The sequence below is a fragment of the Pseudorca crassidens genome, chromosome 3 (assembly GCF_039906515.1).
Source record: "Pseudorca crassidens isolate mPseCra1 chromosome 3, mPseCra1.hap1, whole genome shotgun sequence".
Taxonomy (NCBI): domain Eukaryota; kingdom Metazoa; phylum Chordata; class Mammalia; order Artiodactyla; family Delphinidae; genus Pseudorca; species Pseudorca crassidens.
The window spans coordinates 63,143,991-63,157,879 of NC_090298.1; the positions used below are offsets into that span (position 1 = coordinate 63,143,991).

Below are 13,889 nucleotides of genomic sequence, written 5' to 3' on the forward strand. Positions count from 1 at the left end.
AGCTGTACCTTTGCCACTCCCCTGCCCAAAATACCCTAACAACCTCCTCACACATTTTCCCTCTCCTCACTGCCCCCACCCCCCGGCCCTCATCAACTCTTGTTTGTTCTTTAATGCTCCAAACAAACATAACTGGCTATGTGAAGCTTTCTCTGACCTTCCCAGGTAGAGGAGGGCACTTCCTTCTCTGTGCTGGCAAATACAACATACATCTCTGTTACAGCACTTAAGTCACAGTAATGTAATTTCTTGTTTACATGACTGTCTACTCATCTTTGTATTGCCAGGGCCTAGCGTGACTCATAACACAAATAAAGTGCTTAATGTTTGTTATACAAATGCTCAAGAGGCACAGTGCTAAGGAACAAACTGTAGCAACACCTTAGCTACCTGACACAGTTGAGAGAGTAAGTGCTCTGCTTTGCTGAGGTTTGGGCTGATGATCAACTTTAACTTTTAAATTTTAAGATGTGGTTACATCATGCACTGAGTTTTCCGGTCAAGTCAGAAAGATTTTTAGAAAGTCAACACTTCATCATCCACCAAATGCTAATCAATTAACCATCAACAGTGTCAACACATTCTGAAAGATGCCTTATATAAATTCAAAAGCTAAGGCTCAGTGATTCGGGTCAAACATGGCAAATTAATTGCACACATATATCTTCCATTTCTGAAACTACACTAAAATGAAAGTGAAGGGAAAAAGAAGGTATAAACCCATAAAACCAAAGAACAGAAGTGACTCCACTGTGTAATTTTAATACAGTTTTGAAAGAAGTAATTTGGAAGAAGGAATAGTACGTGACTTGGCAGAGCCAAGGAAACTGTATAGTGCCTGCAAAAAAGGGAACTAAAAAGTGAACAACTTGCTGGCCAGAATTCAGAGGCAAAGGAATTGCAGGAGAGGGTGTGAGGTATGGGGCTGATACTGGGGAGTTGATCCAAAGTTTAAGTAACAGAACAATGAGAGCTCCCTTCCCCCCTTCCCACCCTCCATAGTCAAGCAACTACCTTTACCAATAGCAGAAAACAAGGATGAAGCATTAAGAGAAAGGCTGCAAACCCTCCCCTTCGTGTTTTTCAGTTTACAGCAGGTAATATGCCTCCTGGGTATATAATGGTATATACCTTGCTCTCAGAATGCCAAGAGGTATATACATTGGAAGATTGTTCTCTAGAGTGAACAGTCTCAAAGAAAAGACCTACAATCTCAGAGAACAGATCTCTACTTACTGATACCTGGAAATCACCCAAGAAAATGGCCTGTTCACCACCTAAATGCCTAACACGAAGCCCACCGGTGACAGGACTCACTGGGTCACAGAGAGCTTCTAACCGGCTTTTTAGTATCTTACTCTTACACACAGCTCAGGATTACCAGATATTCCAGGAAAGTTTCCATCATGAAAGAAGAAACTAAACAAAAAAGGAACACAAAAGAAAATTTAGGGAACAGAAAACAAAACTTCAAAACACTGTAAGTGTCCTCAAATCGATGACATATTGAGAAAGAAGACCTGGAAATTTAAAATTATGTGAAAATTAAAAATCCAATAAAAGTATTAGAAGATGAAGTCAAGGAAATTTCCTTAGAAGGCAGAATAAAAAGAAAAAAACTGGTAGATAAGACAAAAAGGTTACCATCCAACTAATAGGTCAGAAAGAGAAAAAAATGTATGAAATGATATTTTTTAAAAATAGAAGAAAATCTCCCAAACTTAGGGAAGTTGACGGCTGATATGGTCCAGCAGTGACCAAAAGAACAATTAAAAAAAAACAAAAAAAACATACAAACAAAAAGTGCCACACCACATCATTGTGAAATTTTTGAACAGCAGAGAAAAAAAATAAATCCTAAAACATTCCAAAGTGGGGTAAGAGTAACACATGAAGGAACAGGCATCAGAAACAAGCAGGCTTCAACAGGAACACTGGAAACTAGAAGATGACAGATCAGTGCCTTCACAGTAATAAGAGAAAATTACTTCCTGTCTAGAGATCTAGCCTCAGTTGAGGGGGAGGGCACTTTCACATATGTCTCAAAAAAGTTATCTCCTACCTAGTCATTTTCAGGTAACTACAGGAAAAGGAGATTCACTAAAACAAAAGGATAAATGAAGAAAACAGTGTCCAGGAAACAGGAGATATGATGCCTCACCACCCACCCCCCCAAAAAATTAAGGGAAAGTCTAGTATGAGACTGCATAATCCATCTAAAGAGTAACCAGTCCATAGTGGAGCAGGAATGCAGAGGACTACAGATTTTTAAAAGTTAAAAAAAAAACCAAAAATAAATGGAATGGACATACTGATACTTGAGCATTTGGAAAATATCCATAGGTATTTGATGTGGTGCAGCAGGCAGAATTCTAAGATGGCCCCTAGATTACTGTCCCCTGGTGGGCACTTTCTGCATAAAACTCTCACCTTCAGTATGGGTAGAAGGCTTGAATATGATGGGATGTCACACAGGTAATTAGGTCACTAATCAGTTGACTTTCAACTAATCAAAAGGGAGGGTACTCTGGGTGGCCCTGACTTATTTAGGCGAGTCCTTTAGAACAAGATGAAGCACCAGAGAGGGGCTCCTCCTGGCTGCCTTGAAGTCACAGCCACTTTGAGTTCTATAGCTGCAAGGAAATGAATTCAGCCAACAACCACATGAGCTTTGAAGGAGATGCTGATCCACAGATAAGACTCTAGTTCGAGCTGCCACCTTGACTGCTGCTGCCTTGTGAGACCCTGAGCAGAAGACCCCGTTAAGGTGTCTGGATTCCTGACTCACAGAAACTGAGATAAATGGGTGTTGTTTTAAAGCCACTAAAATTATGGTGATTTGTCACACAGCAACAGAAAACTAATACGATAGCATGTGGACAAACTTAAGGATAGCTAAACAGGATAAACAACTTAGAAGGAAATCATACTTCCTCCAAAAGCATAAAAACTTCAGGAGTCAGACTTCCCTGGTGGCAGAGTGGTTAAGAATCCGCCTGCTAGTGCAGGGGACACGGGTTTGAGCCCTGGTCCAGGAAGATCCCACATGCCGCGGAGCAACTAAGCCTGTGCGCCACAACTACTGAGCCCGCGCTCCAGAACCTGTGAGCCACAACTACTGAGCCCGCGCGCCTAGAGCCCGTGCTCCGTGACAGAAGAAGCCTGCGCACTGCAGTGAAGAGTAGCTCCCACTTGCCGCAACTAGAGAAAGCCCGCATGCAGCAACGAAGACCCAACGCAGCCAAAAATAAAAATAAATTTTAAAAAAATCACAAAAAAACCTTCGAAGTCAAAGCAGTGTCAGGTAGTTTAGAAATAATACATTCCGAAATGCCAGAAAGCAGAAGTCACTCTGAAGCAAGTGGCATTAACTGGTAAGTACTGCTGGAGGTAATCAGGTTTAAAGAGATAGAGATCAGTTTCAAGTTGTCCTGGATCTTTTAGCTTATAAACAGTAGATAAAAGGTTCAATCAAGGTTTCCCCCTTTAGTTCAAATTTATAACGTTTTTCAATTTGCAAGCAGAGAAAAGAAAGCTTCAAGAATCATCGAGGCTATTGAATGGACAGAAGTTTCTCATACGTAAGCTTCGTTTTTCAAACGCCGTGACTCTAAGTAAGGTCCTTGGACCAACATCAACATCACCTGAGAAGTCATTGGAACAGCAAATTCGTGGGCCTCACTCCCAGACCTACTGAATCAAAAACGTGGGTTGAAGTCCAGCAATCTGTGTTTTTAACAAGCCCTCTAGGTGATTCTGATGCAAATTCAAATTTGAGAACCACTAATCTAGTGTGAATTTCTGCCGCTACCCTGCTATGCTCTGGTCTTCCTTCTTGAGTCAAGAGTTAAAGCATTTCCAAACCTACTGTATCCAACCTAGATCAAAGTATCACAGTCACTAACACATGGTAGGAGCTCAAAAAGTGCCAAATAAATAAGAGACTAGGCTTCAGGTGTATTTCTTTCACCAGAGGGTTTTTAGAACACTGGCTACAAATGCCTTCAGGCAGGACATGCTCTCTTCACTTTCCCACGGTCCCCACCAATCCTTACTGCCTTCTGCCTTATATATTCACACATTTTTCTGCCCAGCCAATGATAGCATTAGAGTTTGGGACCTCTGGGGGAAAAGATTCAGAAAGAATAACAATTTTAAATCTGGATACAATAAGGCCCAGCTGTCTCTTATGAATTCTAGGGAATCAAACAACTTACAGCTGTTGCATGATGATTCAGAAATTGTACTGTAGGCCACAAGTGATCCTTCCACTTATGGGTCTCATGGTCCAACATTAAGCTCTAGGAAAAGTGTTTCAAGATAACATCTTAAGCATTCTTTTTCTGGTCTGAAGTCTTCAGAGAAGTAGACCCTGCTTCCTCACACATTCTTGAGGCTCATGTGTCCATTAACTACAAGAGCAGTTAACAGGGCTTTGACTGATGGAATTTACACTGTAGAATCAACTTTGGAAACTATACAAAACATATGTAATAACATTTCAATTCATTTATGAGAAAGACTTCAATGTATTTAAAATATAATGCATTGAGCAGACACTGATTACGCTAAAATTAGAATGCACTTTCTTTCAGTACCATCTAAAAGGAAGACAACATCCATTTAGTTAAAACTCACTATCAAGACACTAAGCTTACATTAAATTAGATTTTTTTTTTTTAACTATGAGGGGTTAGAAACCCCCTATAAATCAGTCTGTATATGTGAGCATCCATTTAGGATCCCCTGAGCTAATGGTAGGAACCCCAAGGAGCTGGAGATCTAGCACATGTTCTGCCCCTGCATGACCTCCCCTAGTCACATTTTCCTTTTGAGCTCTGGCTCCAAAAAAAGTGGAGATTAGTACTAACATTCTGAACTACTCCTTACACTTAAACAAGAAACCATTTTTGCTATCATTGGTGTAATTACTTTAGCCAATTTTGAAAAGAAAAATAAAATTTGAGATAAACAAGCTAAAATTGATACAAACACATAAGTATCTATGTATATGTAGGAACAGTGACTGATCCTGATAACTCTGTACTGTAGATATTAGTATTTTTTAAGACCTTCACTCTTTAAACCCAAGAGAAGTTCTAAAACTTAATATATTAATCACAGAGAAACTTAAAGATTCAGAAAGACTCAACAAAATTTCACAATTGTATGTCCCAGAAATAAACATGGTAGCACTTTAATGAATTTCCTTCAAATCTTTTTATGCATGTACAGATGTATTTTATATAGTTGAGAATATACAGCTTTTTTTTTTTTTTGCGGTATGCGGGCCTCTCACTGTTGTGGCCTCTCCCGCTACGGAGCACAGGCTCCGGACGCGCAGCCTCAGCGGCCATGGCCCACGGGCCCAGCCGCTCCGCGGCATGTGGGATCTTCCCGGACCGGGGCACGAACCCGCGTCCCCCGCATCGGCAGGCGGACTCTCAACCACTGCGCCACCAGGGAAGCCGGAGAATATACAGCTTTGCATCCTGGTTTCTAATCGACCACTGCACCATCTTTGAAAATATTTTTCAGGCTAGCTTTGTACCGTATGACTAACCTACAGTTTACCACAGATCATATACTAATTACTCCAAATATACTAATATGCTACCAAGTAAAACTAAGTAGCAATATTTCCATTAATGTCTTATTACCCTCACATTAACATAGGCATAGCAATAAATGTCAATTTAGCATTAAAAAATAGTAAATGAAAGCAACAATAAAAATAGACAACTAAAATCCTATATATTTTCAGTTGAGTAGGGAAAAAAGGCAGCCTGCAAGATCCAGAACTTTTTTTTTTAATCAACAGAACCTCAAGGAAGATGAGTTGAAGGGTGATTTGTGAGTCTTTCCATTCAGCTGAATGTATACAGATCCCTGGCAAAACTGAGTACACAAGAGTAAGTGGAATCCTCATTCTGTAAACATCTTGGGAGCTGGCAGGGTGATTAAGCAAAGCACATGAATTTTAATGTTAAAAGTCATATGACAGAGATTCATAACTACAGAGGACAGAAAACAGCAGTTTTACAAGATAAGCAAAAAGAAAGCACAGAAACGTAAAAGGATAAGCTAAGCACACTCAAGTATTACAGTTGGTTCAAAATAATTGTCCTACCTAAGTTTAGTCATGTACAGACTTACCTTCCACAAAGGAACACGGACAGAAATTTTCTAGTATGAGTACTTTGAGCTCTTTGATAGTCAAATCCACTTAAGATAATTTCCTAGCGACCATTACTAAGAGCCTAATGGGGGAAACTGAAAGTAAGTAGGGCAAATTCCAACTCACAGAAAAGCCTTATTCAAAATAACCGTCTTAAACTTCTTAAATGAAACAGAAGGAAGGCAACACTACTTAAGTAAGATTGAGCCATGCTTAAATGTAAAGGTTAAAGGATCCAACAATTTACCAAGAAAGTTTATCAGAAAAATAATTGGTACATCCAACTTATACCCAACTGCTAGGAATCGGCATTTTCTGTACACTAAGAGTGGGGTCTAATTCCCCAGATTCTTTCAACTTACACTGCACGTGTGTGCTCTGCTACGACCTAGGTGGTTAGGAAACACACTGTACGGTACTCAGAGAGATACCAGAGCTGTGGTTATCTATCTCCGCCCTCCTACTAAAGACAGGGACAAATGAGGAGCAAGCCCTTCTATAGGTGGGGCGGGGGTCAAGAACACTCTCTTCCACAGCCTTCTGGACTCTGAGGCATGTGGACACATGGATCCAGATGTGCCCATGACATAATAAACATGACTTAAAACAACCTAATAAAGGAATAAAAGCTGTTTGGTATCTGTGATCCCTCAGTACACTTTTTTTGTTTGTGTTTAATTTCTAACTCTTGTTTGGTAATTTCACAAAAAGTCCACAATTCTTAAAACTGCTCTGCCTTAAGGAACTGGTGCCGACTCTTTTCAAAGATAACACGGAAATGCTTCATGTTTTAGGGAAGAACATTAAAAGAAAATGTCCATAAAGCAAAGCAATTTTTAAAAAGCTAATATTAGGTGTTAAAAGATTAAAGTGAAAAAAAAAGATTAAAGTGATTTTTCAAAAGCTAGAGAAAGTGCAAAGGTAAACTGTACTATGAAGAGAAAGTATTGGCTAGACTGCTAATTTTTCGGATTTTATAATTTTATTTTCTGAAACAAAAAAGAAAACAATGATGCTTTGCCTTCTTCCAGTAGCCTATCTTAAAAAAGATAATTATGTGTAAATGAAATTCAGATCTTAACTAAGTCAAATGTTTGTTTTACATATTTAAAATTCTTTTAGCTACACAAGAGCCATACTGGGTTCACAATTAATCATTGTGTGTGTGTGGGGGGGAGAAACCTCATGAGAAAGAATAGTTTGTTTCTTTTCTTTTGCAAGGTCACTAAAAAGTAATTTAGGGACTTCCCTGGTGGCTCAGTGGTTGGGAATCTGCCTGCCAGGACACGGGGTCGATCCCTGGTCCAGGAAGATCACACGTGCCACGGAGCAACTAAGCCCGTGCACCACAACTACTGAGCCCGTGAGACGCAACTGCTGAGGCTCGCACGCCTGGAGCCCGTGCTCTGTGATAAGAGAAGCCACCGCGATGAGAAGCCCACACACTGCAGTGAAGAGTAGCCCCTGCTCGCCGAGAAAGACGGCAAGCAGCAACAAAGACCCAACGCAGCCAAAAAAAACCAAGTAATTTAGTTTTGTACCTGTAAAAGTAATTCTAAATTATACCTACCAGAGAAGTGAGATTTTTAAAAACAAGATGAGAAATAAATAAAATACAAGTGGAGGGTAATGACAAAGCACAAAAAAAGGTAACATATACATGTGATTAATTTCAACTGCTTCCCTAAAAAATGTTGCTTAAAACAAGCAACACTGATTCTCATCAATTTCATCTTTTTTTCAAATCAGATATTTTATTAGGGAGCACAGAAATAACCAATGTGTTAGACTTATGATGGATGAAGAAAGGAAAATCAAACTGCAATTAAGAGCACAAGTTCACCGATAAATCTGTCTCTTTTAACAGTGTGATAATGGATGTCCTAATTTTATAGTATACAGAGATATGTTGTGAAAATTAAGACTTTTTAACCTAAAAGATTCAGTTCTATATGATTACACATGTTAAAGACCACTGAATGATTAGCCTTTAAAAAGTTTTACTTACTCTTGCAATGCCCATTCAATAAGATTGGAAAATTTTATCTCAATTCCTGTAATGTATATAAATGCTGCTTATCACATGGAGATTCTTTCGAAATGAAGATACTTAATGAGGATGAAACATTATATTGTCTCAAAAAGCACTCAACTTTTCAAACCTTAACAGAGAAGTCTTTTTGATTTCTAGGAAGATCTCAATCATTCCACAAACATAATGAATCTCGTAAACTATAGGGTCACTTTATAAGCCATGGGTCATTACAAATATGCAACACAAACAAGAAACTGCACATTTCACTCAACTAAACAGATCCTAACTGAGAAATAAAGCTACTTAAAATGCCTTATATTCAGTCATTTAAAAATTACATCAGGAAACACTTAAATATTTGGAACTCATTTTCCCTACTCTTCTATCCAGTGAGTTGGATTAATCTTAAAATAACAAAACAAAGCAATGGAGTAACTAAAAATAAATATTTCAACTAAACACCATAGGTCTGGAAAAACAAACAAACACACTGCAGTAGTGATGTTGAACCTTCTGAGATTTTAACCACCTTTTCATCTGAGACATTTAATCACTTAAAACTAAACTGAGTTTACAACTAAGTATAAAGACACTTTTGTCAGTCGCTTAACTGCCATGAATTCCATTCAGGTAATTATCCTAGATCAACTTCTAAGCTATAAACTCCCTAAGGGAAGAAGCACATGTTACTGGTCTCTGTATCAGCAGTACTGAGCTGCTGTACATGCCACATGATAGGGGTTCAAACCTGGTAAAAGGAACAGACTTCCATCTAACTTTCCTGATGTTAGAAGTGATTAAGTGGTTGCCTTTGCAACAAAGCCCATTCAGATTGCAGTGCATGCTGGATCAAGATTTCTGCGTTTTAGCTAAAGTCCCCGGAGAGCAGCACCCAGTAGCACGGGGCAGAAAGAGGTGTCAGCTTCCTCTCCCAGCAAAGAAGCGACTTGGTTCAGGTTGCAATGAGGCAGCACTCACTTCCACGCTTCAGGAAGTTATCTGAGGAAAGGCGGAGAAGAGGGTTTCCAGAGGCGCCCACAGGCAGGTGAGATAAATCACAAAGAGCATTATCAACCTCATTGGCAGGGAAAGTCACATTTTAAAAATAACTCACTCTTAATAAGAGGGGGGAGGGAATATTCCCTTGTTGAGATCACTAAGTTGCCAATATGAGCTAAGTAAAACAAAAGGTAGCATGAAAAAAAAAAAGGTAGCATGAAATACCTCACTGAAGTTATGTGATTTCTGTTGCCTACTCTCATCATTCCAAAATAGCTCCTGACTCACTGCTCTCCTTAGGAGATACTACTTGGAGGGCTGGGGGGTCATACCTAACAAGGGCTCCTCGCTGGGGCCCGGAAGTTTTCCTAGACTTTACCTCACATACCTGCTCTCATTTTTAGGGGTTCTGATACACCTATTTCACAAACCAATACTTCAACCACCTTCACTGTAATTAAAAACAGCTCAGGCAGCATCCAGGATACTTTGACAGATTCTGCCAACTGTCAGTTTCAGCTGTTCTTTTTCATTTCCACCATAGTTCATAAACTACTATCACAGGAGCCTTAGATTTGTTTTTGGCCTGAACTAATCACTCATTTTCTTTCAAAATCATTCCTTTTGTTTTGATTTTGCCCCTAGACTTGCAATTATATCCAAAACTAAGGCAGAGATAAATTTTTATTATAACCTAACATTAGTCAAAAATATATTCATAAAACATGAAACTCTCCACCCACAATATTAAATTTTAGATACAGATACCTGTCAGAGTAAGGTAATTTAGGATTGCCTAGGTAAAACTTTAAAGGCCATTTAAAGCTCTGTTCCCTTTTGTTTTAAGTAGGTGCAGGAGGCTGTGCTTATTCCACAAACACTTATTAGGTACAAACACCTACTAAGTGTGGAAACTTCCACAAATGCCTTCTCTTGACAACTTAGATGAAACAAGTCACTATTACTGAGAGTCACAGCCCCAAATGCAGACTTGCAGAAAAATTAAGCCATAAACATTCACTCCTTTGCCTCTCCAGTCCACCTTTAAGACTTTATTAAGGACTAATAAATTAGTTTATAAACACATTTAATTACACTGAAGTATCTAAAATCTGGGCTATGTGCAGGGGCTTATTTTCATGTTTTAAAGACCAATCCCCTTCGTTTTAAGTTCATCTCAAGCTTCCCTTGGTAAAACCATGGACATTCATGCAGCTTAAATGTTGTGGAAAACCATGAATTTTCTTTCATGATGCTACCACTCCACAGCTTAGAGAGAATGCAGCCTTCAACATGAAAAACTGCCACTTGATTTTTCTTCTCTGACACATTTTAAACAGAAGAGCTGCGGACTCTCAAGGGAAGCCATATTTCAAAGATTTTGAATAGTAGTATTTGTCAGTATTTTCTCTCATTAAAATTGGTACAATTCATCCAAAACATTTTTCAAATGCCATTATTTTCCAAGCTTACATGCTTCAAAACTGCTTAGAGAAAATCTCTCCATCTGAGAGATTTACTTCAAGAAACCAACAGCAATTATGAAAACTGCAGGAGAAAAAGAAATAATTCACTTTTACAGGCTGGAAAAAATTTTAAAACTCACCTAAGACCTTCATTTTACAGATTAAAAAAACAAGAGTCCACAAAGGTCAAGCAATTTGCCTCAGATCACCAAGCTACTAATAGCAGCACTAGAAATAGAATGAGGTATTTTAATTGCTGTTAGCAGTATCCCAAATCATGCAAGTTATATATATTCTCATCACTTTGTCATTTAAGTTTTAAAAACAAGTATCACTCCTTCTCATCAATTCCTGATGGACTCCTACAACGTACATTCTACATCTTCAAACTTAAGTTTATGAACTTCAAGTTCTAATTCCAACAAAAAAGGGTAGTACTAGTAAGAACTTTCCTCTGAACGTTCTAAGAATGAAAGTTTAGGTGTGCACACCCCTAAACTGTCACAACGAATTTCAGTGTCTGTCCTTTCAATCTCTGTCCCTTAACTACACTTTAGATGTGTTTATTCAACTACGAAAAAGAGAGAGAGAAAATTCTAGAAGTTCCTCTTTGACAAAAAATCATTGAAAATCTGTCAATGAAACTAGATCATTACTCCATTAATATATTATGGAAGTCTGGCTTAAATTAGTAAGAGTCACTAGCATTTTATCGAGTTACTGTGTGAAAAGTTAAAAAAGGTAGGAAAACGGCACTCTTGGTTGACTTTGGATCTGAAAGAAGGTATACATCTGACATTGTTAACACAAACTGAAGACTTGATCATAAAAGCAAAAAAAAAAAAAAAAAACAGAGAAAGTGAACAAGTTCCTTTAACAAAAAGCTGTTTCCTATTCAGGCTCTGATCTTTAAATGCAGGGCACTGTGGACTCCTCCTAAGACTTTCAGATTTTCGTTTTAAATGCCCCAATAGAGCAATTCTATAGATTTTAGCTTCGGCTATTCAAGGGCAAAAAGGAGGGCACAGTGAGGACAATTTACACTGGATCATTTTCAAGGACTGTAGTCTAACCACTCATTACTTAACAATTGTCCTTTGTGCACCTGATTATTCTCAAAGTACTGAGAGAACGCAGGACTTCTTTTTGAAAGATACCGGCAACAAAACCTAAGAGAACACGACTTTGATTATAAACTGCTGCGGCACTTCGACCAGGAAAGGGCAGTACGTGTGGTCTTCTTAAATACCCCTAATAAAGCTACATTCTGGTTACAATAATAGACGTATGTTCCTTAATTACGGCCTCCGGTGTTACTCCACAAAAATAACTTCTTAAAAGGTTAATACACCTATATTTTTAAAGCACGACCAGCTTGGCAAGGTGGCAAATTTGTTTGAAAACATAAAACACAGACAATTCACCACCACCGCTCAGTAACACACATACATAAACAGACTCGAAGCGGGGTTAAGCACAAAATCCTTACCCCATTTTGCCCAGTGAAAACTTGCTCGGAAGTTTCTGCTCTTATGCTACGGAACAACTCCAAAGGAATTTCTCCGTCCGTTATTTCGCAGTTGCTTTTCCACCCCCCGAGATCCTTTTGTGGAGGTATTTCAGTGATGCTGAAAATTCAGTTAGTTCCCTTAGGTAAAATGATTTCTCTCTGGGAAATACCAAAATGTTCAAACAGAGGTGGCATTTGCTTATTAGAGTTAAAATGCTGCGCGGAGGAGACGGCGGTCAACTCTATTCCACAAAATGAGTCTATGAATCGGGAAATGCAGAATCCAGCTTCACGGAGTCCTATAAAAAATGAGTTCAGTTGTCATTTCTCTCCTGTCCTCCTCCACACTCAGGGAGAGCCCAGGTAACTCGGCCTTTTCGGTGCTACTAAGGCTGCGGGTTCAAATTTCTCCACCACACCAGGTCCCTGGGGGTGGAGCGTGCAACCCAATGCGACGAGCACTTGAGAGATCCCTACGAGAAAATAAAAATCCTAAGCGCAGTAATGCCACTGCTTCCCTGCGCTCACATTAGAAAAAGCTATGTAGAAAAATCTCTTCCAAGTGCAAACCCAGCGGCTCGCGACGTGCATGGCACTCCACATTGGAATCTGTCTTTTAATTTTTTTCCCCCCTCCTAAGACTGGGAGCAGAGAGGAGGCGGGGAGGAGGAAGAGAAGGCTGGGCAGGATCGATTCATTCTCCCGAGGAGAACACACGGAGCCATTTCCAGGCTGGCAGCAGGCTGGGGGCGCAGCGCACGCCGGGGAGCAGGGGGAGGGGGCCGGATCCCACCTCCCTCAGCCCCTGCCCGCCCCCCGCCGCCGAGCACAATGGAGCCCGGCTCGCGCCCGGCCCTTCATTCGCTGCTGCCGCTCTTCCCTCCGCTCTTCGGAGCACCGCAAGTTCGAGGCTCCGGCGGCGGAGAATGAATGAATCAGAGAGCCAAGCCCCACGCTGCCCCCCGGCACCCTGCCCCCAGCTCCGGGACGGGCCGAGCAGCGGCGAAGGACGGGGCTGAAGGGTCGACGGGAGCCCGCCCGAGCCGAGGCGGGCGGCTAATCCCGCGTCGGGACCAGGGGAAAGGGGCTCGAAGCCGCAGAACAGCCGCTGCTCCAGCGCCCCCACCCCTGCTCCTCGCCTCTCCCGCTCCGCGCCGCCGCCACGCGCCGCCGCCACACGCCGCCTCACAGTTCTCGGGCCCCGCCGCCTCCTTCTCACACTTCCATCACCGCCCGCCTTCGCCGGCCTCCAGCTCCTGCTCGGCGGAGCAGCGCTGGCCGGGCGGCCCGAAGCCCGCCGCTGCCTCCGCCTCCACCGGCCGCTCACAGAGCGGAGGGCGCCGCTTCCCAGGTCAGCGCCGCCCGCAAGAGGCGAGCGCGGCAGCGGAGCTGGCTGCGAGGGGCGGGGGAGGGGGCGGGGAGAATCGGGAGCAGTGCGGTCCCTCCCCCTGCTCGCGGGAGGGGGCGGCCGGGCACCAGGGACTGGGGTGCTGACCCGTCCCGAGAGCCCGGCGGGGCCCTGAGGGTAGCGGGAGGAGGCGGCAGCTGCGAGGGCGGCGGGGACGCTGGTGGTCACGGGCCGAGCCGGCCCTCGTGGGGAGCTAGGCCGGGCGGCAGGTCCGGCGGTCCGTCCTTCCTTTCCCCCCTCCCCTAGTGGTCGGCGGCGCGCGTGCCGTGCGCTCTGCTCCTCTGCTGGCTCCT

The 13,889-nt window shown here is 41.8% G+C and overlaps 1 protein-coding gene across 4 annotated transcripts in view; it reads right to left on the reverse strand.

Annotated features, from left to right (window-relative positions):
- The window catches only part of HOMER1 (homer scaffold protein 1), a 125,343-nt gene extending 111,797 nt beyond the window's left edge, over positions 1-13,546 (reverse strand). The window contains exons 1-3 of one of the 4 annotated variants that reach the window (XM_067731095.1): positions 13,408-13,546; positions 12,168-12,487; positions 8,962-9,212 (exon numbers count right to left, since the gene is read on the reverse strand). In XM_067731095.1, coding sequence (XP_067587196.1) covers positions 8,962-9,056 — 95 coding nt within the window. In that variant the 5' untranslated portion in view covers positions 9,057-9,212; positions 12,168-12,487; positions 13,408-13,546. Of the gene's footprint in view, positions 1-8,961; positions 9,213-12,167; positions 12,876-13,407 lie in introns of those variants that run through there. The other 3 variants (XM_067731097.1, XM_067731098.1, XM_067731096.1) reach the window with 3 other exon arrangements.
- Between the last annotated feature and the right edge of the window lie 343 nt (positions 13,547-13,889).